The following is a 27,042-nucleotide window of genomic DNA, read 5'->3' as shown; positions in this document are numbered from 1 at the left end:
TTTACAAAATTGGATGGCTGCCACTTGACCTAGTGATGTTTTAGGCCTAAAAATACAGCTCTGGAAGGTCACTTTACCTAGGGAAGAACTATGTGTTGGGTACCTATACACAAAATAAGAACTTGACTACTCTCCAGCTCTAAGCCATAAAATTAGTATATTAGTAAAACAAACACCTGGTTTCTCTCACTTTTTCCTATAAAAATACCTGCTTATCCCCTTCTTATTTGTTGTTTTAAGGAATTTAGTCTGCTTTAATTGGCATTCCAATTACAATAAACTTTGCTCTTTGACTTAAAACAAATTCTTTTGAGATACTTGCAGCACCAGTCTAGAATCCCAACATTTTGGAGTCTCTTTGTGCCCCAGCATATTTGGAGTATCCTTTATTCCATTACTATAGATGACAGCCACTGGCTATATGACTTTAGATAGTTCACTTAACCTCTTAATGCTGTAGGCAGCTCTCAAGACTATTATAAGCTGCAGAGTTTCTAACTTGCATTGGCAGAGGGACTTTCTCAGGAATTCTCTATAACAATTAAACCTCAGATACAGTCTCATTTCCATCCCATTAGCTGATTTGTAGTTGAATGTAATTATTGGATATAGGACAAGTTCTTTATTTAGAAAGAGATGCATACATTTAGAGAATTCACCCCAAATGTTCACATGGACTATTTGTGCCTGGCCTGTGATAGAGCCTTCCCATCTTATATTGGTCTGATAAACCACAGTTGGACACACTATAACTTGACTCTAATGTAGTGATATCATTTTGGTCTTTTGAGAATCAATCAATTTGCCAATGAACTACATATGCCAGATATTAGGCCAGACACTTTACAAATAGCATCTCTCTTAAGGACCTTAGGAGTTTATTGTTGTTAGCAGTGACAGTTTCCGTATTCCTTAATTAGTCTTTGGCTACTAATGTCAGTCTTTTTTATTTTTATTTTTCTTAAAGTCATTTCTTTTGTTTTAACATTGTTATTTCTGGATATCCCCTAAAATTTTCTTTGTAAAAAAGACAAAAAAAGTTAAGCAAAGTGAACATCAGCTGTCTCTGATAACCTATGTGACATTCTATACTTATAATAGATATTGCTGTCAGTCTTGGATCAGAGAAGTCTCCAGACTTCATACTTAAGTGCTTTGAAATGCGTTTCTCCCATTCTTGAATGTGTGATGAGAAGGATAAATCTGTATTTATATATAGCCTGGACCAGCCTCCTAAATGGATAGGGCTCTAATATGCTTCTGTTCTAAAATTATTCTTAGCAACATCATTATGTCATATACCTAGTTAAGTGGTAGATAGAAGAAAGGATGATGAATCAGAAAAACCGAGCTTAATATCATCCTTGCTACTTATCAACATTGTGATTTTGGTTGTATTATTTAACCTCTTTGAGCTTCAGTTTTTGGGACTTATAAAATGGGGATAATCTGATCTACCTCAACAGGCTATTTTGGTGATCAGATGAGAACATGATGTATGTGAAAAATATTTTTTTAAAATTGTATGTCATTTTTTTAATGAATGAAAGGGTACAAAAGCATTTAATAATAATAGTGATAGCTAAGATTTATATAACAGTATGTGTTAGGCACTATTCTAAGTACTTTATATTTATTGTCTCACAATCTTTGCCACAACTTTTTGAGGTAAGTGCTATTACATATAGAGGTTAAACATATCTAGTAAAGTGTGGTGCTGGATTTGCACTCAGATCTTCCAGATTTCAGGTGTACTGATTGATGATGGGCCATCTAGATGTCTGTATTATGCAATTACTAGGTTTCAAATATAAAAAATAAGAAAACGAAGATATACCCTGCCCCCCATGAGCTCACATTCTAATAGGAATACAGTTGCTGTAATGGTAAGAGACTTGTAGAGCAATTGGTTGATATATTCTTTCCGGGAATGATAATTTTTATTTGATTTGTATTTTCAGAGCTAGAGATGGATTGAATGAGAGGGTTTGGAGTGAATAAAATAAATGTGGATGGCATATCAGCAAATTGACTCAGAAAATATGCTGTGTCTGAGGCTGAATTGGGATAGATGCAGGGGATCTTTAATCAGAAGCCAGAATCTTAATGAGGGGTAGTCACATTTCCTAAATATGGTAAAATCTTTTCCCATAAAGGTTAATTCCTAGATTGTAAAGCCCAAAGGTCATAATGCTTGCTTATTTACTTATTAATTTATTTTTATTTTGCTTATTGAGAGCGAAGAAAAAAATGACACACATATCAAAATTTTATAACTAAAAGGCAGATTATTTCCTTTTTGTTTTGTTTTTTCTTTTTCTTTTAAATGAGGGTAGGAAGAAACTTGTGATTTCATTGGTTTAGAGAACTTCTGGTGAGATAAACCCTTCTACCATTATTGGTTACCAACTGCTCAAATTAAATTTGCCTCTTGAAGATGCATAGAGGTTACATGACTTTTCCTGGGACACACAACTAGTATGTGTAAAGTAGGACATGAATCTTGGTTTTATTGACCTTCAGATTGGGTACTATGCATTGTACCACACTCCCTCATCAGTCAATATAGTCCAGTATAAGTCAATGCAAATGAAATCTTGTTCCCTTCTAATGATGAAAAAAATAGAATTTATATTTTGTCACCAAAATTTAGGACAAGATATCATGGTCATCCAATTATTACTCTTCTAATTGAAAATATGCTCTTCACTATTCTTAAAGAGAAATTTTTTACTCTTGGATGGTGGGTAGGCAAGTGGGAACTCAAGTATGTGGCATACATTTTGTAAGCAAGTCTCTCATCAGCCAAACTTATAAAATAAATGGTTTTCTATTTCTTGTAATAGGCATATGACATAAATGATTAACAACAGCACTTCTTTATGTTCACAGTTTTTAATTTGTGGAAACAGCATGTTATTACTGCTTGTGAACCAGAGAAAAGTATAACTTCTCTCTGATTCAGACATACCCTAAAGCAAGCAATTAATCAATACCCTGAGAATTGTAGGGAGTCTTGGGTGTAGTGCTTAGAGCTTCCAGTTTGTTGCATAGAAGGGAACTGAGAATTATATGGTGCTGCATTGAGTGATACTGGTAGCCACTAAATTTGAGAAATGGAAAGAAGTAATAAGTATGTAAGGGATAGTTCAGTATACGCTTGATATAGAGGTAATGTTTTGTTTTTTAATTGCCAAAGTTTTGTTAAAATACCAAAATTACCGAAGGCTTAAAAACCCCCAATAGAACTACAAAAGGCTTTTAGAGTAAAAGTGTTGCCTTGTTTTTATAAGAAAGGCTAAAAATATCCAGTTCTTATCTTCTATTCTTTTTCAGAGATCATATTTCTTAATACTCAAATAAATAAATTTGCATGAGTCTTGTGAATATAGTAGGTTAATGCATTTTTAAATCAGGAGCTAGGTGAAGAAAACTTTATAATATATGGTACAAAATTTTTGGTCAGATCAAAGTGAGGATGTGCATTGTGAGAGCACAGTAGACTACTTTGGGCATATTTAAGTTCTGTGGAGAAACTTACTTTATTATGAAATGGAAGAATGAACATCAAATATATATCTTGAAAGCAAAGAAAATTGGTGTTCAAATACCATGCACATATTTAGGCAATGATATGCCATTAGCAAATTGCTTAAAAAAAAAAAAAAAAGACAGTTATTACCTTAAGGCAGCTTTATTACTTCCTTTTAATGATTTAGTGTAGATTTATAATTATTGCGGTAATAGACTTTATAATTATGACAGCTTTGCTTTAATTGCTATTGTACTATTATTGAAATATTTTGGTTGTGTTACCTTTAGTTTTTGCTGATGCAATTTCCATGTTATTAAAAACGAACAAATTGCATGTGGTGTCAATTATGTGTGAGTGGTGGAATGGAAATAGAACTTAATCATTTTACTCGCTGTTCAGTGCTCTTTTTGGTAGACTGAACAGCTAATATAATGTAATATGCCTGCGTTTGTGTTGGTTGCACAATATATTACATAAATGATTTTTAGTCAGAGAAAGCAAATGGTAATAAAGGCATATAAGATATACTTACCTGAAAACTGTTTACAGTTTCTGGAATCCAATGAAATTAACAGTTTGACCTTTCTGAGATCAACTGTCCAAAATAATATCAATCATGTATATTCAGAGCTTAGTAAGATCTTTTGGAAATTTGATTACCTGTGTTATTTTTTCCCCTTTTCTCTTCCTCAAGCTATGTAATAAAACATGAAGATGTCAGTTGTAATGGATAGCCATTGCTCAAGCTTGTCCTTTGCTTGTCTGGTTATCCATCAAACAAGATCTTTTTGATTGTACCAGAAAATATGAAATAGTGTCATTGAAAAGCAATCAGTCAGGTGCATGTCAAGGTCTTTTAAAAGTTTCAGCTGCTGATGTCAAAGGATGTATGGCTATACAAAGGCAAACTTGAATACTCCAGAGTATATTTCCTTGTCTTTTTATCTCATAGCCTGGTATTTGAATTGCAATGAGTAGGTCCACAATGTAGTGTATATGGTTATGGTATTCAAATGATAGAAGGCTTTCAGGAAGGACCTAGTCATCTCCCAGGCCATCCATAAAAGGGAACTGATAATTCAAACAATCAAAATAGTGATAGTGAAACAGGTATAGAAGAGTAGGAGAATGTATTATTGAAACAGCTGTTTTATTCCTAAATCTTTTTAAGATCTAATTAATCAGCCAATATCCTAACTTCTTATAATATTATTTTTAAAAAATTATTTTAATAGAATTTATTTTGTTTCTGGAGCTTAAAAAAAAGAAAAATAGATGAAAATTGAAGGGTAATCAAGAGAGAATTAAGAATTATACATACAGAAGATGTATTCTGATGGAAGTGGATATCTTTAACATAAAGAAGATCCAACTCACTTTCCGCTGATCAATAATGGACAGAAACAACTACACCCAGAGAAGGAACACTGGGGAAGTGAATGTAAACTGTTAGCACTACTGTCTATCTACCCAGGTTACTTATACCTTCGGAATCCAATACTTAACATGCAACAAGAAAATTGGATTCACACACATATATTATATCTAGGTTATACTGTAACACATGTAAAATGTATGAGATTGCCTGTCATCTAGGGGAGGGAGTAGAGGGAGGGAAAGAGGGGAAAATCTGGAAAAATGAATACAAAGGATAGTGTTATAAAAAAATTACTCATGCATATATACTGTCAAAATGTATAATTATAAAATTAATAAAAAAAATAAAGTTTATATAAAGATTAGTAAAAAAAAAAAAGGAAAGAAAAAAGAAATTATACATACAAATGGGATTAATATGGTATAAGCAAAGTGAAGTGATATGAGTCCAAATCCCAGTTGTTCCAGCAACTAGCTTTGATCCTTGGCTTATCATTGTAGTTATAATGAAACTCAGTTCCTAACCTACAAAATAAGAGTGTTTAGACTGTATGTTCTCTGATCCTAGAAGAAACAATTTTATAGTAGAATAATTTGTATACTGGTAATTTATATTTATGGTTGTCCATTGGTAATAGAAACTGAAAACTTTATTAATTGTAAATATGTGGGAGATGTTTCTGTGTATTGTTCTCAAACAAGTGGTTAGTATTAGTCATAGCTGTATGTGCCTCTACTTTTTAGATGACTAGGACTTTTATTAGTATATAGTATTTATGTGATATGTAGGTAGAAACAGTTATCCTAATCACAGATTTGTTTTTGGTTTTAAGTTTGACCAGAAGAACTTCACCCAAGTGAGAAGTCCTACAATTTGGGTGTGACCCATGGCATATACATATAATTATACATATTCATCATTAATAAATGTTTTGTTTGTTGTACAGTTGTTTTTCAGTCATGTCTGACTCTTTGTGACCTCATTTGGTGTTTTCTTGGCAAAAGATACTGGAGTGGCTTTCCATTTTTTTTTTTTTTCTTCTCTTGCTCATATTTACAGATCAGAAACAGAAGTAAACATAATTAAATGACTTACCCAAGTCATAGCTAGTGTTTGAGGCTGAATTTGAACTCATGAAGATATCTTCCTGTTTCCAAGCCCTGTGTTCTATCCACTATACCACCTAACTTCTATAATAAATATATTTATATTAATACAAGTTAATATTATATTGTATTAATATTTATATTAATACAAGTAAGAAATTTTTAAGGAAGAGAGATAAGGAAAGATAGGAAGAAAAATTTGGTAGATAAGGTGGTGGAATAGAAAGGTAGATAAGTAAAGTAATTGTAGGATGAAAGTGAATAAAATTATAATAACTAGGTTAGAAAAGGAGTAGGTGAATAACCTGGTACCTGAAAGATGTTAAGTCTTGATCTAAAATTTTAATTTAAAGTCTATATGTACTATGCTCATGAAATCAGTTCTTTTATTTGAGAATATATTATACAATCAGAAAGAAAGACATCTACTTTTATTAAAGAAGTTAAATTTAAATCTCACCGAGTGACAGCTGTATTCATAGGCTAGCTGGTACAATAGATAGTGACTGCACACTGTAACTGAAGTCAGAAAGACTTACATTCAAATCTAATCCTAAACACTTATCTTGTGTTGCCATGGACAAATCATATAACCACTGTTGGCCACGGTTTCCTTATTTTAAAAAAGAGGGATAATATAGGCACCTGTCTCCCAGAATAGGAGAATAAAATTTATTGGAGAATATGATGAGATTATATTGGCAGCTAGGTGGTACAGTGGTTAGAGTGCCTGACTCCAGTCAAGAGTGTCTGAGTTCAGATTCACCCCCAAAATGGACAGTTACTAGGTATGTGACCTCAGGCAAGGTGCTTAACCCTCATCTGTAAAATGAATTAGATAATGAAATGGCAAACTAGTCTAGTGTCTTTGTCAAGAAACCCCAAGTGGCATTACAGAGAGTCAGACAAAACTAATTGTCTCCCCCAAGTGGCATCACAGAGAGTCAGACAAAACTAATTGTCTCAAGAAGATAAAAATATGACTTTTTAAATGTTAAAAGAGGTAGTTAAAGGCTAGCTATTATCATTGCTAATTGAGTAGATGATTTGAAATAAGAACTGTCCCATCTTTTATTGTTTATTAGTGGGGATAAATTTCGGCAATTTGTTTCTTGATCTTGATAATACTTTATTTATTAAAAGTTTCTGTGGATTTATAAACAAAAAAGTCAGCTAGTAGTTTAAATTTTACTTGTTTTGCTTAAGTCCAACTTTGTGAAATTGGAAAAATAAAGTCTCAAATATTGAAGTGGGCTATTATCAAAAATATTTCAAAATAAGTTCCACTAGTTTTATCCAGACATTTATAATGTTAGATAGGGCAGATGAGTTTTGCTTTTTATATTTAGGAAGAATTTAAACCCAAATATTGGGGTTGAAATCAGAAACACCTGGATTTTAAATTTTTTTCTCTGATATTCACTGTGTGACAACAGACAGCCCATATAACTGCTTTAGCCTCAGTCAGTTCATTCTTTAAGACTCTAGATTATGCATGGATTTAATTTGTATTGTAGAGATGGAAGAATTGGTTCTGAAGTATTCATTTGAAATATTTTTTTAAAAGTTGCATCTTCCAATCTTCCAATGTAGTTTTAAAGATAACATTTGATGTCCAGTCAACAGATATTTAGTAAAGCAAAAAACAAAGCAAAACAAAAAAAGTTCATGTTCTTAAGAGCTCAGAATCTAATAGAAGAGACAGTACAGATAATTATATACAGACAAAATACTTAAGGATAAATGAGAATTACTTCAGAGAGAAAAATAGAATGTAAAAGTTTGGTTATTTGAAGAAGGGCAAGGAAAACAGGAGGTGGAAGAGAGAGAGCCTTCCAGGCATGGAGAATAGCCAGTGAAAATGCCTAGAATTAGCAGATGCACCTGACGGTAAAATAAAGTCAACCAATGTTAATTGCAGTATTTATGCTGGATTGCTGATATTATGTGGAGACTGGAAAGGGAGGAAAGAGACCAGATTATGAAAGGCCTTGAGAGCAAATTTAGTAATTTATTTTTGATCCTACAGGTAATAGACAACATTGAAGTTATTGAATGGAGGGGAGACTTGGCACAGTCAGACTCATGTTTTTGGAAGCTTACTTTGACAGCTGAGTGGATGAAGGACTGGAGTGAGAAAAGACTTTAAGTCAGGGAGATGCCCCAGCAGACTATTTCAATAGTTGAGGAATAAGATAATAAAATCCTGCACCAGGATGTTGACAGAGTCAGTGAATAAGAGACGTAACTGAGATAGATGTTTTGAAGGTAGAAATGACAGGTCTTGACAACAGATTGGATGTGGTAGTTGAGAGAGACTGAGTAGTAGAAGATGACACCTAAGTTTCAAGCCTGGGTTATTGGTGAGCACTGTGCTAAGTGCTTTACAAACATATTTGATCTTCACAGCAACCCTTAAAACTAAATGCTATTCATAATAATTATAGAAATATGTATAGGAGAATTGCACATGTTTAGCGTCTATTACTTGCCATCTAAAGGAAGGGGGGAAGGAGAGGAAATTTGGAACACAAGGTTTTGAAAGAGTCAAAAAATTATCTGTGCATATGTTTTGAAAATAAAAAGCTTATTAATAAAATAAAAAATAAGGGCTGTTAATATTCTTCTTTTACAGTTGAGCAAACTGAGGCAGACAGAGCTTAATGGATTTACTCAGGGTTGCATCTCTTGTCAGATTTTAAAAGAGAATACTTTATTGAGTCCAAAATGAGATTGGTTAACTGTATGAATTTCAGTAAAGAGGACAATGCACTTCTTTAATGATGCGTAGATTTGCTGTATTAATACAAATTATTTTAATTTCTTGTTTTTCTTAAATGTAAATGTGAACAGAAAAAGTATATAAATAAATACTCATGAGAATGTAGTTGAAAACCAAACAAACATCAATTTAAGAAGCTTATTTTGGGAGGGACTGAAAAGAAATTAAATAAAATTATAAAATAGCCTAACTTTTCTAAGGGGAAAAAGGGCAGATGCTGTCTGTGAATAGAATGGTGTATCATAAGCCTCAGCTAAACAGAGTGAATGCAAAAATAGTACTGTATAATGATGATCTCAGGAAGGAGAAGTAAACTGTGAGTCAGATGTGGAGACATAATGTGCTATTTCACACTTAACTAAAAAACATTTCCTATATCCACAAAAGCAGTCTTCCATTGAGGAAAGAATCATAGCACTGTGAGGCAGCAGGGAGAATTAAGTCTCAGAGGATAGGAAAATAGCTGAACAAAGTGAATGAATGCCTCTCAAAAGAATCTACTTATTAGAGGTATGCTATGCACTAGCTGGATAGAGTGGGATATAGAGTACTGACCCTGAGGACATGAAGATGTGAATTCAAATCCTGCCTTTGGTATTTATTAGTTTTGTGAATCTGAACAAGTCACTTATACCCTCTAAGCGTATTTCTCATTTACAAAATAGGAATAATAGTACATCCTACATCCCAGTTGTAGTAAGGATCAAATGAAGTGACAAATATAAAGTGATTTGCAGACTTTAAAAATGCTATAGTACCATCCTGATATTATAGATTTGAATTAATGGTTTGAGAATTCAGTAGTGAATGGAAATCCTTATAGGTCCTGGTTAATTGATTAATCATTTTCTCTTGGTCTTCACTCTTCCCTCCTCCACCCCCAAAGAATTGTGTTGGGAGGAGACTATCCCCTTTGCCCCCCAAAATTCTATTTAGTTTCACCCAAGAAGGATTTATTGGGCAACTGATCTGCTAAATAAAACATACCACAAATGTTAGGGGCTGGAGATAATGATTTTTAAAGTAAAAGAATCTTTGTCTCCAAGGAGTTTAAATTCTTTTGGGGCGAACAACACATATACAGATAAGGAAATGTATATATGAAGTTTGGCAGTTCGGGGCTCAGTCTGTAGAGCACTGGATAGAGACTCATTTTCCCAAGCTCAAATCTGATCTCTGACACTTACCAGCCTTGTGACCCTGGACAAGTCATTTAGTCCTATTTGCCTTAATTGTCTCTTCTGTAAAATCATCTTAAGAAGGAAATGGCAAACCACTCCAGGATCTCTGCCAAAAAAAACTAAAAAGAGGCCATGAAAAGTCAGACACAACTGAAAACAACTAAACATTAACAATAAAACAAACATTTAAAGTGCTTTATTACTTTGGGGTGGAAGGTACTAATAATTAGGGAAATCAGGAAAGGCCTTATGTGGTAGCTAGGAGTCAGGAAAAGAAACTAGAGATTTTAAGAGGAGAGAATAACTGATACAATGACAACAAAATCTAAAGATATCTAAAGATAAACACTATTAAAAGCTCTAAAAATTATGATCAACCATTCATAATTCCATAGGACTGATGATGCACAGAGAAGATGGATTTGGGCTATACAATGATCTATCTATCTATCTATCTATCTATGCAGATATTTCTATTTATATACAACCATAGGGGAGTTTGTTTTGGTGTCTATGTATAATTTTAACAAGAATTTTTTTTTAATGAGATAGGAAGTTGAGAGAAAAAAATCAATTTCTGTTTATTTCAATAAGTAATAGAGGTGAAATATTAAGTGATGTGATCACTGTATTATTAATTTTACTTAACTGTTTTACCTTATGATATGTCTCATGAAGGAGTGATCTGTAGGTGTATGTAATATAAAAACAAAACATATGAGTAAAACTGAAAGTGATCAAAAAATGAGCTGGGCACAGTAGATAGAATGCTGGACCTAGAGTTGGAAAGAACCGAGTTCAAATTTTACCTTATATATTTAATAGCTAGAATCAGGTAACTTCTGCTTGCCTCAGTTTTCTCATCTGTAAAATAGGTATAATGATATATCCATCTTTTAGGGTGCTGTGCGGATAAAGTTTGTGAAGTACTTTGTGAATCTTAAAACACTATATAGATGCTATTGATGCTGCTGCAGCATGGAGAACAGCTTGTGAAAATGCATAGTGATGGCTGACAAAAGATAAGGCTTACTGAAGAAAGGAGTCGTTCAATTTGCTACTTTCCAGTTTGGTGAAAAGTTCTCATACAGAAAAGGAAATGTATTTTTTGTACATATAAATTTTTCATATGCTTTCATATGTCTCTTCATATGCCTCTATCGCCCTAACTAATTAATTAATTGGTTGGGCTGTGATTTCAATTTAAATTGAATTGCAGTGTCTTCAACAACTTATTTCAGGATATTTAGTGAAGACCTTATTTTGTTGCAGATTAATAGCAGCATTACATGGAAGTGATGAGCATCTTGGAGAACAAGTTAGGTTTATCTTGGATTTTTTCCAAGATTGTAAGTTTGCATCTTTGGGACATTTTTTTTTTTTAAAGCAGATAAGATGGCTGTTCATATGTCTGACATTTATTATGTGAAATAGATGCAGCAAAAAGTTAGAAGGAATCATGGACAATACTAATCTTAGAGGAGATAAGCAGCAAGGATATAGAAGACCAAGATTCTGTCTGGACAGCCTTTTGCACATTTACTAGAAGGCTACATATACAATTGACAACTCTGGTGCATATAGAAGAATTTATGGGCATATTTAGAAAGCTTTATGAGAAATTTCCACATGATAGCATTCTGTTTAAGCATCATGCTACAGCTGTAAAGAGCAGCAGAGTACTGGAAAAGCTAGATAAGTACATTTGATTCAGGAAATTTATAAATCAGTAAATATTTATTAAGGGATATGTGATTAAAAAAATCTTTGGAGACAACTTTAGATAAGAAGTTTTTAAACTTTTATATATACTTCATAAAGTTATATTTAGAATAATTCAAAATGATTCTCAGTGATAACTAAAGCTTTCTGTTTCTTCCTTGTAGTGAGAAGGTGACCCTGGCTTTCAGATTGCTAGGAAAGTACAATCTCTTACCATTTCTAGATTGTTATTCCTCAATTGCAGAATTTGTGTTAGATTGTATGTCTGTTACTGCTGGACTAATCTATCATCGTTCAGTTGGAATGATGGAGCCTTTTGGCTGTAATAATTATTAAAGACCATTTGCTGAGTTATATTGGAATTGCAGTCTGAGTAGATGGATGATGGTACCACATGGTTGGAATTACCAATGTTTGAAGTATCTAGGCTTTTTTTTTTTTTTTTTTTTTTTTTTTTTTTTTTGGAGAGGAGGTTCTAGGCCTGTGATTTAGCCTAGGATCATAGATATTAAGTTGGAAAGAAACTTAACTTGAGGCAAAAGAGGTTGTGTGACTTGCCTACTGTCATACTGATAATGAGATTCTAAAACAGGATTTTAATCTGGGTTCTCCTGACTTGAAGTCATTTCATTGTTTAGGAAATTCCTGTTAAGGGTTACTGATGCAAATTGATGTTGTTGTGCATCTTGTCTTTATTGGTTCTAAGAAATCTCAACTGAAAGATAAATTGTTCCCTAAACTGTCCTAATTGTGATTCTTGTTTTTGGGGATATACTATGTGAAAAAAAATGAGATGTATTTATCTAATCTAACCAAAGAGGAAAAATTGAAAATAAAATATTACATAACATATCTGTCTTTAGTAGCAATTAAGCAGTGCTGGGGATGGAGTGCTGGGCCTGAAGGAAGACATATGTTCTGGAGTTGAAATCTGATCTTAGATACTTCTAGTTGTGTGACCTTGTACAGATCACTTAACCATGTTGGCCCCAGTTTCTTTTCTTGTGAAATAAGTTTTAGAATGAAATGGTAAGCCACTGCACTATCTTTGCCAGGAGAACCCTAAATGGGATGAAAAATCTGACCCAGTTAAACAACAGCTTGTCTGTGAAGCGCTTATTGAGTTGTTGGTATTTATAGTGTGAAAATTATTCTTTTCCTGAGGAGAGCAAGACTGAATATCAGACTGGGATAAGAAGAGAAAATGAATAGAAGATAGTCTGAATTACTGGCATTGATGGAAGATATATATATATATATTCCCCCCCCCCCCCTGAGGCTGCGGTTAAGTGACTTGCCCAGGGTCACACAGCTAGGAAGTGTTAAGTGTCTGAGACCAGATTTGAACTCGGGTCCTCCTGAATACAGGGCTGGTGCTCTATCCACTGCGCCACCTAGCTGCCCCTGGTGTTTATTTTCAAGGCATAAATGCTAAGAATGAAAATTTAACAAGTGGCTCTTCTAAACTGGTTCAAACTGATTCAACCATACCAAGAGGAAGGCAAAAATACATTAAAATATGTTTATGTACAGGACTAAGTGACTCATACTATTGGTGATTTAGTCACTTAGTCTGTAAGAAGCCAAAAAGATGGGAGTGAGCGCATTTACAATTAAATAGCCAAGCACCTGGTATTCCACTGGCTAGACTTTTCTTTTGAGAAACCCATTTAACGTACTCTACTAGAGTAACCCATGAATTTGGAGCTGAAGTCTGAGAATTTGTATACTAAGGATAAAAATACAGTTGTGGTTTATTTTATTTTGTATATTGGAAGAAAAGCCAATTGTTCATATCCATTCATCATGGCATCAATCTTATTACATACTCTTGCACAAGGAGTTATTTGCATTTTTAAATCTTGTGGAACATTAGTAGTGTATCCCAAGGTGCTCCCTGTGCCATAGACTTATTTTGTGATCAAAAGTTGGCATTGGGATGGATGTTGGTCTGCCTGCGACTGTTTTCAGATTTGTTCTGTCAGTCCTTCACATCATCCAGATCCCTGAACTGGAAATATCTCTGCACTGTTTAATATTCTGTGTAAATTAAACTACCTGAACATGTTTAGAGTTCAAATGGAAGCAATGCTTTTTGCTTGGCAAGGTCAAGGTGGGTTTTTATATGTAACATATCTTCTATCTTGTTCACTCTTGGCTGGTAGGGCAATCTGTGTAGTTGGCATTGTGCAGATGAAGCCACTGGTGTAATGAATAAAATGAGAGTGATCTTTGGTAACAGTAAAGTGTACAAACAGAAGGTATTAATATTACTGATAACATATCTCACCAAGCCTGTGGAAGTTAGAAACATGGGCCAGAGGAGCAAATTTGTTCTCAGAAGCCAGAGGGTTATAGTGCGGAGTCTCACAGTTCAGATTTGTAATTGGGATCAGTTACTATTAGAAGAAAATGGAGTTTTGAAAGACACAGTTTTCAGTTGTTAAAATCAATGAAATTAAAACAACAGCTGCTTGTAAAAGTTAATTTTATTTGACATCTGCCTTGGGTTTAGTGATATAAGCTCTGGTTCTGGCAAGCAGACTTTGTTCATTAAAAACTGTATCCTTCATTACTGGGAGATCTGTTGATATGAAATAATTTTTAGATGGAGCAGAAGTTGATGCTATTAAATTATTTGGTTTACATAAACATAAGCTGTCCATTTAAACAAACATATTTGAAACTTTGCAACTGAGATTACAAATAAATTTTTGAGGGTTTTAGGTAATTTGTTTCATTTGTTTTAGACATCAGTGATGAATTGCAAAGTATCCCTGAAAGTTTTCACAGTGATTTATTGCAATCAGACTATCATCATCATCATCTGTAAAGTTTTTGAACTTGTATTTCATTGGCATTAGGAATGCCTAGTATAGAAACACCCTCCTCTAATATAGAGTGCCATCTGTTAGATAATTTATAATTTTAGAAAGTATTTTTGGGCACTTTCTCAGGGTCACTTAGTATGTATCAGAGAATGAACTTGAACTCAGCTTTTCCTGGTTTCAAGGCAGCTGGTGGATAGAGCTCTCTTTTGGAATCAGGAAGACCTGACTCTTCTCAGACATGTACTGGTTATGTGACCTCTGGCAAGTCATTTAATCTCTTTTTGCCTCAGTTTCTAGTAAAATGGGGAGGGTAATAGTGCCTACATTTTCAGGGTTGTTGTGAAGATTAAGTGATTTAATATTTATAAAAATTGTGTAGCAAAGAGCTTGGAATATAGTTGGTGCTACATAAATTTCTTATTTTGTGCTCTCAAAGGGATACTCTTTATCTACTTAACTATAGTAGAGATGCCAAACTTGTGCTGGCAAGCTCACTTGGTCCATAAGACTCCTAAGTGTAACCAAACCAGATTAAAATACAATTAGGAAATGTTTAACACACAGTGTTGACTTGTGATTTTCTAAGTCAGTATACCACCCACAGGAATCCCTTTATATTGGAGTTTGATATTACACTGATTCTTTTCTTTAATCATTACAAAAATATAAATATGCACTTCCCTCAGAGAGAGTACAGTTAATAGGATTAAATGGGAATTATTAAATCTTGGGATCTTAGATTTAGAGCTGGAAGGGACTTGGAAGCCATCTATTCCAACCACCCCTCATTTTAGAGATGATTATACTGAGGTCCACAGAGGTTCTGTGATATGCCTCAATTCACGCAGGTAGTAACTACTAGATAACTAGTTACTCTGGTCTCCAAACCAGAGTTCTTTACATTTTATCAGAGGATTTTTAGTTGTCTTTGTTCAGGTAGTAAAATATTGATACATGTGGGAAAAGGAGGTTAGCATTTTGCTGACTGTCCATCTTGGACTTTTTCAAGGTATGATTTCAATATTAGTTTAGATTGTCATTCATTTAGTTCCTCCTGAATTTTTCAGAGAAGCTGAAGTGAGCAAGAGAGGGTAAAAGTACCAAAGAATAAAATTGAGCAATATTTTCCAAGTAAACATTGTTTTGCTGTCATTTTTATGTGTTTTAATTTAACCAGCCTTGGGTGAGCAGTTCAGAGTGAAGGGATTTATTATTTTCAATTGATTGAGGCCCTTTTGTTTTCAAAATTTCTATTGACTCCAGAGAACCATTTACCTATTTTCGCATGTATTCTCCCCCTTTTTATAGGGTTGTGTCTGTTCCTGTGCCTTCTCTGTCTTTTTGGGAAAAAGTCATTAAAAACATTTTCTTTCCCCTATGCACTTCAGTGCCTTTGGGGGATGTTGCTTCTGCTATAAAATAGCAGCAGGCTAGTAGCACCTTTTCCCTCTGGTTTTGAAAAACACTTATTCAGCCTCTCTGCTAGTGGCAAAGTGGTTTCTTTCCTAACAATTTTCACTTCAAGGGAGATTCATTTAACTTGAGAGAAGAAAAAAAAAGGGTTAAATTAGAGGCTCATCTGATTGCTTTATTACTTTAAAGATCTAACACCTTGCAGCTGACATTTTTCTGCTATGCCCTGACTTGATAATGCTAGGACCTTGTCAGACATATCCAAGTAATACAGCAACAGAATCTCAGAATTAGGAAGGAACATAGAGGATATCTGTTTATTCTATAACTGAATAGGAATCCCATTTTCAGATGTCTTAAAAAAGTTGTCCTCCACTGTCTAAAGACTTCTAGTAATGGAAGATCAATCACCAATTGGGTCAACAATATTTATTAGGACCCATTATGTGCAGAGCGCTATGATGACGTTCTTTGCCTTGAACTAGCAGGAATATAGATTAAATATGTCATCAGGAAAATAAAGAATTAATAGAGACATGAAAGTAGGCTCTCCAGACTGGGTACTTTCTTTTACATGCTGTGTTCAGTAGCCTCATAGAGCGATTTCATTTCATGAACATTTAAATAAGAGACTTTGGGATAGTTCTAATTGTTGGATAATGTGTTTTGTTATATGAATTCTAAATCTTTGTCACTACAAGTTTTACCCACTGCTGGTAGTTCTGCCCTCAGAGGCCAACTAAATTTAACAAATCATCATTCTTCCATAAGTTTTTCAGATATCTGAAAATAGTGCATGGTCTTTGGCGTTATTTTAGGTTAAAGCATTCCTAGTTTCCCCAATCACTTTTATGTATCTGACATATTTCTTTTTCATTCTCCTGTAAATGTCAGTGTTCTTTCTAAATATGTAACGAAATGGTTAGGTCAGCAGGATTATTTAGGCAGTCAGCAGGTACTTATTAAGCACCTACTATGTGGAAGGAAAGAAGAGAACAAACATTTATTATGTTCTGGGAAGTACTGAGAACTTTATACTTATGCTCTCATTTGATCAGTATAACAACTTTCGGAGATAAGTGCTATTTTTAGCTCTACATCTCCACCTTTATTTTACAGTTGAGGAAACTCAGGCACAGAGGTTAAGTGATTTGCTTAGAGTCACACAGCTAGTGTCTGAGGATTCAGAATTGTATACTGGGACACAAAGAGGCAAAATAAAATAAAATAAAGAAACAAAACATTTCACAGGTCCTGCTTTCACAGTCAAATGGGAGCCAGTACATGTAAAAGAACTGTACATTTTCCTTATTATGATCATTTTGTTCTATGAATCTAATCTAACTCATGCTAACATTTTTAGACTATGTCACCTTCCCCTTCCCCCTTTTTCTTTTTAAACATAAAATATTACTTTAACATATTTAGCATGTATTGGTCAACCTACATCTGGAGGAAGGGGTGGAGGGAAGGAGGGGAAAAGTTAGAACAAAAGGCTTTGCAATTGTCAATGGTGAAAAATTACCTATGCATCTATCTTGTAAATAAAAAGCTATAATAAAAAAAACAAAATATTAACTTGTGTTAACAAGTTTAGATATTCAAGAAAATGTATAAGAAAAAGAAATATAAAAATAGGCATATAAAATTAAACAAGGAAATTTAGGAGACTAAATGTTTGCATGTGCTTTTTAAGTTCTGATATTCAACTATTATTAATATCCACCCCCAATGCACATATATTAACTTTAACATAGTAGTTACTTCTTTGCTCCTATTTTGTTTTAACCTTTTTTTTTTTTAACCACTACCAACCTTTTCCATTGATATGGCATAGAGCTTTTTGTTATTTTTAATAACATAATTGTGTTCAGTTTCTACATTGTTTTTATGGTCTTCCTTTCTTTATGCTACATGCATGCAGCATGCAAATCTTCCCATATTTTGTTTGGGACACTGTGTGTAGTAGAAAGTGGGTGGCATAGTGGAGAAACCACTGGTCTAGGCATCTGACTTAGTAATTGTCTGAGCAAGTCCTTTAGTTCTTCAGATTCAGTTTCCATATCTTAAAAATTACAATATTTAAAATTATAATATTTTGTATTAGAAATAAATAATTTCACACTACTTATGGTAAGTTGTGAGGAAGGTGCTTTGCAAACCCCAAGGTATTACGTAAATCAGAACAATTATTGTTAATTGTAGGACTTAATTACTGAACACATAATTAAGTGCTCACTGCATGTAAGGGAAAATGTTGGATTTTATGTTATAAAGGATAATAAAAGAATAAGACTTCCTTTTTTCCAAGAATTCACAATATACAAGGAGAAGTGATAGCCATACATATCTATTCTATATATGAAGTTATTTTGGGGGGAGAAAAACTTCTTAAAATAGTATCGCTACTTTCAAAAATGGTAGTAGCACATTTTGTTCTTTATTTGTAATTAATGCAAATTTTTAGACTTGTTAGCACTGTCATTTAAATGTAATCAATTTTATTAATGCAAATTTTTAGACTTGTTAGCACTGTCATTTAAATGTAATCAATTTTATAGCCTGCTACAAGAGAGAAACCTGGAGTTAGAGTCAGGAAAGCCTGAATTCAAGTATGGTCTCAGACATATATTGGCAATGTGATAAAGTCAGTTTTCCTCTTTCAGCCTTATTTTTCTTGTAATAATAGTAGCAAAGTAATAATAATAATAATAATAATAATAATAATAATAATAATAATAATAATAACCAAATAGACTTGTTTCGAGAATCAAATGAGATAGCTTATAAAATGTTTTGCAGACTTTAAATTGCTATGTAAATTGTAGCAATTATTATTTTATTACATATAACACTAGTTTCTGTCTTCCACTGTACTCCTCCTTGATTGATTCAAGTGAGTGATTAGATCTTTGCAAACATCCCAGAGATCTAGGTTTTTTTTCCCCCCCTTTTTGTTTAATTCTTATTGGTATTTCAAATTCTCCTGGATTTTCCCCTTGTTTCCCCTCATAATTTTAGTCTCCTTTTTCTTTTTAATTTAACTACCATTATTATTTTCCTCTTTTGAAAAAAAGTTACAAACTTAATCATCAGTAAACATGACTATTTTAGTATACAACAAAAGAGGATTTTAGTTAAATGCAATAGAGTACTATCAAAGTCATGCAATTTGTTTTCTTCTGAACTTTTTTGGTTTGTTTCTGTGTATTTTTAAAGTTTTATTGTTACTCCTTTTTATACATTTCCATCACTGCTTACTTTTTAAAAAGCATGTTTTGGAGAATATTATATAAAAATACCACACTAATTTGAAATCTCCTGTAAAAGAAAAATGAAAACTGAATTTGTGACAGGTGAAATCCTTCTTATCTAGCAAGAGAGAATAAAACTGTTCTATGGCTAGGTCCTTGCTGACAGAGTTTCATCTTTGTCTGTAATTTATGCATCTAAGTGGCATAGTATTTAAAGAGCTGGACTTGTAATCAGAAGAACCTGTCAGAATTGTACCTCTGAGAATTCCTAGCTGTGTAACTTTGTGTAAATCACTGAACCTTTTTACCTTATTTACTTATTTGTAAAATAGAGATGAAAGGACTTACCATAAAGAATTATCATGAGGTACAAATGAAGTAATATATACAAAGCACTTAATAAATCATAAAGCATTATACAAATAATTATGATGTATGATTATGATAATGGTGAAGAAGAAGAAAATGATGATAAACATGATAATCTTTAAATTTTTTCTTCTCTAAGTAGTTATGGTACCCATATTTTATTCCCTGATCTTAATTTTAGCAGTTAACTTTTTTTTGGGGGGGGTAGTATCTATGACTGGTTTTCACATTGGAAGGTAAGGAGGGAAGTTTGCACTATAAAATTTAAACTAAACATAATATATTATCAATTAAAAACCATGTAATATTTCGGTGAGTTTTTGGATGAAATTTTTATTGGGTTTGCTGCCATAATAGTATTGCTATCGTATTCATGATTTACTCTCATGGATATGGCCTGTTGCTGTTCCTTGCCCAAAATAGATGTTACAAAATTATATAAATCTTCCCACCAAAGAAAATCCAAGTAATCAACTAATCTGCTACCAACAAAAATAACTTTCATTTAAATTTTAGTCCATTGGACTGCTCTTTGTCTTTCTTTATATACATAATGCATTCTTAATAAATGTTTACTGAATAACTGATTTCAAAATAATAAATATTAATTAATTGTCTACTCTATGTTAGGAGATCTCAAACTAAGCACTAGAGACATAGAAATGCTATAAATCTTTGTCTTCAAGGAATTAATAATTTAATAAGGAGAATAAACTTGAATGGAAAAATTTATTAACTATAGTCAAACTGAGATATGAAGTATGAAATATTTGAATTATGTACTTCTTAAGAGAGAATTCAGTTTAATTCAACTCTGAATATAATGTTTTTGTTGTAGATGAAGATGCAAAATATTGGGCACCAAACGTACTCTTCCCCCTCCCCCCCATCAATCCTTGTCCTCAAGAAGCTTACATTCTATAGCTTAAGGAGATGTAGGTATTTATATTTTAAGAATCTCTCTCTCTCTCTCTCTCTCTCTCTCTCTCTCTCTCTCTCTCTCTCTCTCTCTCTCTCTCATACACACACACACACACACACACACACTCAGTGTATTGATAGTGATTCTGCCCATGTTCAGTATATTGGGAAGCCACCTGACCTTTTGACAATAATAAGAAATAAACAGTAAATCATGTAAAGTTTTATTTCCATTAAAAAAAAAAAAACTAAAAATCCTTAAAAAACTGCAACATTGCGCAAAACCTATTTCAGATTCAGAGATATAAGTTGTGACAGGTCTTTTGTATTCTCATCATTCTTGACTGATTAATTTTCCAAGGGCATTTCCTTAACTCTCAAATGCAGTATTAAATTTAAAAAAAAATTAAGCAAAATAGATATGTAGTTATATTGTAGAAGGATTTTTAGGTTGAAAAATATTGTTATCATGCAGAAGAATGAATGAATGTAAAGCTAATGATTTTTGCTGTACATTAATCTAGATTTAGTTTTTAGAGTAGACAAGTTAAGAATATTTCATACTAAAATATAGATTTGACTAGTTTCATTTATTCTTGAGAGTACAATTGAAAATTCACAACTCTAAGGATAACTCATATATACGTTGATGAGAAAATACAAGTAAATAACTTTGCATATCTTAAAGTGTAAAGCTGGAGAAACTGAGGCAAGATAGAGATTAGAGAGTTTTTAATATTTAATTTGGATTTCTGAGAGAGAAAGATAGTCTGGAGGCAGAGCAGAATCAATGTCTCCAGTGCTGAATTAGACTTTCATCTCAAAGAATCCAGCATCCAATGTATGATTCCAATGATTTTTATATATGTGGCTTCAAGATCAGGAGAGAAATGGGTGGAGTCCGAATACTGGTAAATGGGCGAATTTCCAGAAATGGACCATCAATCTGGTTCTGACAGGATTGGGGTGAGAACCATAAATTCTTGAGAATTTAGGAACCCGGAAGTCTGAACTCTCCCTTATCTTGAAATTATACAGTTTATGACTCTTGGAATACCAGAGTGACCACTCCACAGCCCTAATTATCTCAGTCCAAATGGTCAGGAAAGGGGGCTAGTGGGGGACTGAGGCAGAACAATTTAAGGAACTGAGAACAATTTAGGGAAACTGAAGCAGAACAATTTTGGGAAACTAAGGCAGGACAATAAAAGGGGACTTTTATTGTCAACAATAGTTCCATGCACAACATAAAGTGCTATGCAAACATTCATCGTTATTATTATTTCTTGAGAAAAGCTCTGGGTTTGAAGGTCAAGTATTTGAGTTCAAATTCAGACTCTGCCACTACTTTCCTTTGAAACCTTTGTAACTCAGGAAAAGTCATTTAACCTCTCCAGGTCTTAGTTTCCCCATTTGTTCTATGAGAGAGTTGAACTTTGAGGTCTCTTCCACTTCTAAATCTGTGATCCTATGATTTTTTTAAACTTTTTATGATGATGGAATTAAGTCACCCGTGAAATTATGTTGACAAGTTTTGAAATAAAGTTTGTACTAGCCACTTGCTCTATGTAGGCAATTGGTACTACCATTTTAAATAATTTTGAATAAGATTTCTATTGCTGAATTGTGTGGTAGACAGAGCTCTGAATTAGAAACTAAATGCTGTGTTGACCACATATTGTACCTTATTTTGAGCAAGTCATTTAATCTCTATCATCCTTAGTTTCCTATTCTCTTATATGCAAATAAAAATATTTGTAGTACTTTCTCATAGAGTGATTGTAAGGTGTGAATGAGGTGTATAATGGGTGCAAAACACTTTGCAAACCTTAAATCACTTCACAAATGCTACTTTTGTTATCATTATTATTTATAGTTATTGTCCTATAGTTAACAGGCCTACTCTTCTGGGCATCATCTTCTCCTAGTTGATATACTCCATCAACTTTTGAGGATAGACCCACAGCTGATCCTCATAATGAGACCCTTTTGTATTTTGGCCAGTGGTCACACCTCTTTTGTCATAGACCTTTAGTCCTGAGATTCCTATTTAAGGATATCTCTTGATAATTCCACTTTGTCCACACTAGTTCACTGACTTCTTTCTGGGTTTGCCTTCAGCCAGTGTCACCATCACTGAGCCTTGCTTCTTCCCTGCCTCTGGAATTTTCTCTGAATCAACACAGAGACTTGCTTAGGAGTAGTTCTTTGTTTCCCTTTTTGACATACCCTTAGTAGGGAATCTTTCCTTTAGAGCTGCCTTTCATCTTACCACTGATTGGACATGACTTCTGATCTTGCATTAGACAAACCTCTATTTCTGCCAAACTTGTTTTGCCTTTTGGAGAAGATGCAGTATCTTTCCCCAAAGAACCCATACCCTGGTGCTCCAGAGGTATCACACTGCCACAGATGATCTTTGGTTCACTGCCATGAGCAATCATTTAAAACTATGCACAGGAAACAAATCTTGGAACAGCCAATTTCTAGAAATTATTATAGGCTAATACAGGACCATAGATTTAGAACTAGAAGAGACCACAGAGGTCAATCAGTTCAACTCCTTCAATTTTTCAGACCCAGAGCAGATAAGTGACTTTCCCACAATCACTCAGACAAAATGGAAGGACCAGGCTATCAACCCACTCTTTCTTAACTTCAAATTCAACATTCTTTTTACCACACTATGTGATTTTTTATAATGAATCTGATTATTTTTCAAGTGGGCAAAAAAAGAGAAGGTATCTCGTTTCCTTTTAATAGTATGGGAAATAAAGCTCTGTATTTCATTTGGGAGGTGAAAAGGATGTGATGCGGCTGTAGCCCCCTTTGAGATTCCTTGTTTGATCTCCAACTTCATTTGGGACTGATCTTTGATCTGGTCAAGCCAGTTTGGGCAGTAAATTCCTTTTTGGGAGAGGCGGAAGGAGATAACAACAGAGAATTCCTGTCTTATTTACAAATATCTCCAGAACCTCTTGGATAACATCTCTGTGCAAACGTTGTTTTGATGACCTTAGTTATGTATAAAAGGAAGGTTGAAAAATGGAATCTTTGCACTCGATTCATACCAGCCTTGTGCCCAGGCAGTTTGGCCTTCCTAGAGGCCAAATGCTTGTCTATCCCTTTACTATCAATAAAGACTTTGTTTCCATACAGCATTGAGTAGCGAGTTCATTTGCTACCGACCCGCCTGGTGGTTACTTTGGGGAAGGAGAGAGATAATCAGATCCAGGAGGAAAGGAACTGACCCATCTCGGTTTAGAACCTCAGTTTACTCCTCATCAGATGGACAAAGAGACTTTGGGAGAATCAAAAGATGAAGAAGATTGGGTGTCACTGTTATGTCGTTTAAATATGATTAGTAGTCTAACATTTTGAATAAATTTGACCAAGTTATATTAAATGCTTTTTATAAGTTTAATAGATTCTTATGAATAAATGTTGTCAAAATCAAAGGCTTTCTCCCCCCCCCCCCCCTTATGTGGAAACTATTTTGATTTAACTCTAAATTAAAGAAATATAAAAATTTCTTAACATTGGTCTAGATTTCACTGCTGTATATTTGGTAATCATAAATTTTACTAAAACTTAATATTAATAAAATTTAATTTGGCATTTAATGCCTTTCAGAGACAAATTCTATCTATTTCAGATTTGTTCTACATGATTACATTACTTCCTTTCACATACTGTGTTCCTGCCAAACTGACCTCCTTACTGTTCGTTGAACTCTGTTCTTTCACACATTCTTCTTCTAAGTACAGGCAGGCTGTTCTCCAGTTTAGAGTGCTTTCTCACCTTTGCCTCAGAATCCTTATCTACTTTCAAGTCTTGTTTTAGGTGTTATTTCTTAAAATGATCCTCATCCTCCTCATTTTCATTTTTCATTCTTTCTCCAACCTTATAGGATCCAGATAGGAAAGGAGTGAACCCGTTGATGAACCAAGGGGTTCCTGGTTTTAAGGCTGGATCTCTATTCCTCATGCAATGATGCCTCTCATTTTGAAATAATGTCATGCTGTGAATTCAGATATTATATTTAATTGTTCTTTTTATATATTTTTTCACCCTAATAAAACGTAATATAAACTACTTGAGGCTAAGAACTGATTTTGGATTGGTTTATTTTTATATCACTAATACGTAGTTACAAGGTATTGAAAATTTTAGGTTTTTAATGTCTTTTAAAAAATTGAACTTAATTGAGCTAACCAATCAGAAATTTGCCTACTCTTTATCAAGTTAGAAACCAATTTTTTCCTATTTGTGAATTTCTGAAAAACTAGGAATGATATTTCTATTTAGCTTTTCAACTTAATTTATTTGCTTTTCTTTTGGAATTACTGAGAAAACTCAGCAACTACAGGTATAGTCAGTTATTTTCCATCCTGTTAACTGAAATATGATTCCCCCTGATACAGGGAGATGTGTGTGTGTGTGTGTGTGTGTGTGTGTGTGTGTGTGTGTACACACTTTTGCATTTAGATATTGAAATGACTTTACTGATTTCACATATATTTGCTCATATTTTTGATAAAATTTTTATTTCTTATAGTTAACAGCGAGGTCACTGCCATCTGTGCAATCTGATGAACGACTTCAACCTCTTCTTAATCACCTCAGGTAATTAAAAAAAGTACTTCCTCATTGTACTGATAAAAGATTTATTTTAAAGTGGGCTTAAAACCTATTGATTTTGTAAGCAATGAAGAGTCTCAAAAATATAAAGGAAAAAAAAAGTAATTATTACATGGTATGTGCCAGATACTCTCCTAAATGCTGGAAATACAAATACAACAAAATGGCAGTCCCTGCTTTCAAGGAGCTTATAGTCTTATGGGATGAAAACATCATGTGAAAGGAAACTGAAGGGACAAGGGAATGCCTTAAGACAGAGCCAGGAAGGGAAGGAAGCTTGGCCAACCTAGACTTTTCCCTATACTAGAGATAAATGAAAGCAGAGTGGACAAGAAGGCAGAAGGATGTTTCATGGTGAGAAGACTCCAAAGGCTGAGAATAAGAGAAGAGTTGTATCATGATAGTAGCAAAATCCATTTTATTTTCCTTTGCTGCCACGATTCAGTTTTAAGTAATGTTTTTAATTCCGCATTCTTGAATGTTGTTACTAATTTCCTAGCATTGTAGAATATTCTTTAAAATTATTAAGGACTGCACTGTTAGATGATGAATTTAAACTAAAATAGGTAGAATCAGCCAAGACTTGAGAAAGATTTTGAAGGGAAATCACATTTGTTTCAACTTCAAGACTCTGATACACTTTTGATCAGATGTGTGAGGAATTAATACTTATGTGCTTTTTTTTTTTTTTTTAAATAATGCTAGTATTTGGGGGGGGAACAGGATTAATACCCACCTTCATAGACTAAACACTTTTGCTACATATAGTTATTATATTTTGGGAGGACTTGATTTGATTTGAAGCCTGCCTCAATCTTTCTTAATAATGACCAGGGCGTAGAAGACATCTACTATATTTTTGTGAAGGTTATGTGATTTGCAAATCATACTGTCACTTTTTTTTTTTTTCTTGCAAAACTAGTGGCTTCATAGCAGTATAGTGGTTGTCAGATTTAGGTTGTTAATCCCACAGCATCAAGATCTCATCCAATTTTATGGTCCTAGTATACTGTTAATGCTTAGTTATTGTTAAATCTTGATGGATTTCCCCTTCCCCCACTTGGGCATGGTAATTGTCAGTTGAAATTTAGATTAACTACTGACACTCCTCTTCAGGTCCTTGAAACTTGCACATACTGTACATTTATTTCGGGTTTTCATCCTCTGTAGAGTTCATTTACCATTGGTTGCTAAGCAACCATGGCAAGATGCTACATGTAATATTCACCAACTGAAGTAGCTTTTATTATTATTACTAAACTAAATGTTTTTCATTTTATTACTACATCTGAAACTTCTCTGGGCAGGGTGGTAGATGAGGTGTATAGTTTGATATTTACTATGCTTCAAAGTAATCTTGTGATATGACTTTCCAACTCAATGTGTCTTTTGGTTGCCCTATATTTAAAAAATTAAAAAATGTCACTTTTTTATTACTACTAGCATTCAGGTCAATTAGACAAAAAAACATTGCATTTGACTTTATAGAATCTATTGATAATCACATTAGGGATGTAATTTAAATAAATTATCTTCAAGGAATAGACTTTATAGTAGGATACTGCTGAGATCAGTATTTTGTCCAGGGTTATTTCATAACTCTAATGATCAGAGAGAGAGAGAGAGAGATGATGAATAGCATACTAATTAAACTTGCCAGTGAAACTAATTTGGGCAACATAAATATCAGTGAAAACTGAAGTAATAAAATACAGAGAATTGTCTAAATCACTCTTCAATAGTAAGTTAGATACTTAGGCCTAGAGTACCCTCATTATCTATGATAGCAGGTATATTATTTTGGAGACACTAAAGTATGTGAATATTTTTTACATAAGCCTAACCTTTTGGTTTAAATTTAGCCTTGCAAATTGAATTAAGCCCTTATCTTACTACTAGGGAGTGGCAG

General features: G+C 33.5%; 1 protein-coding gene across 3 annotated transcripts in view; it reads left to right on the top strand.

The window, feature by feature from the left end:
• Positions 1 to 27,042, top strand: part of PRIM2 (DNA primase subunit 2) — a 377,081-nt gene that overhangs the window by 180,618 nt on the left and 169,421 nt on the right. For all 3 annotated transcript variants that reach the window (XM_074310600.1, XM_074310602.1, XM_074310601.1), the window contains exon 8: positions 25,051 to 25,118. In XM_074310600.1, coding sequence (XP_074166701.1) covers positions 25,051 to 25,118 — 68 coding nt within the window. The remainder of the gene's footprint in view (positions 1 to 25,050; positions 25,119 to 27,042) is intronic.

Source organism: Sminthopsis crassicaudata, chromosome 4 (assembly GCF_048593235.1).
Source record: "Sminthopsis crassicaudata isolate SCR6 chromosome 4, ASM4859323v1, whole genome shotgun sequence".
Classification (NCBI taxonomy): Eukaryota; Metazoa; Chordata; class Mammalia; order Dasyuromorphia; family Dasyuridae; genus Sminthopsis; species Sminthopsis crassicaudata.
This window is presented reverse-complemented; position numbering and strand designations above follow the sequence as displayed.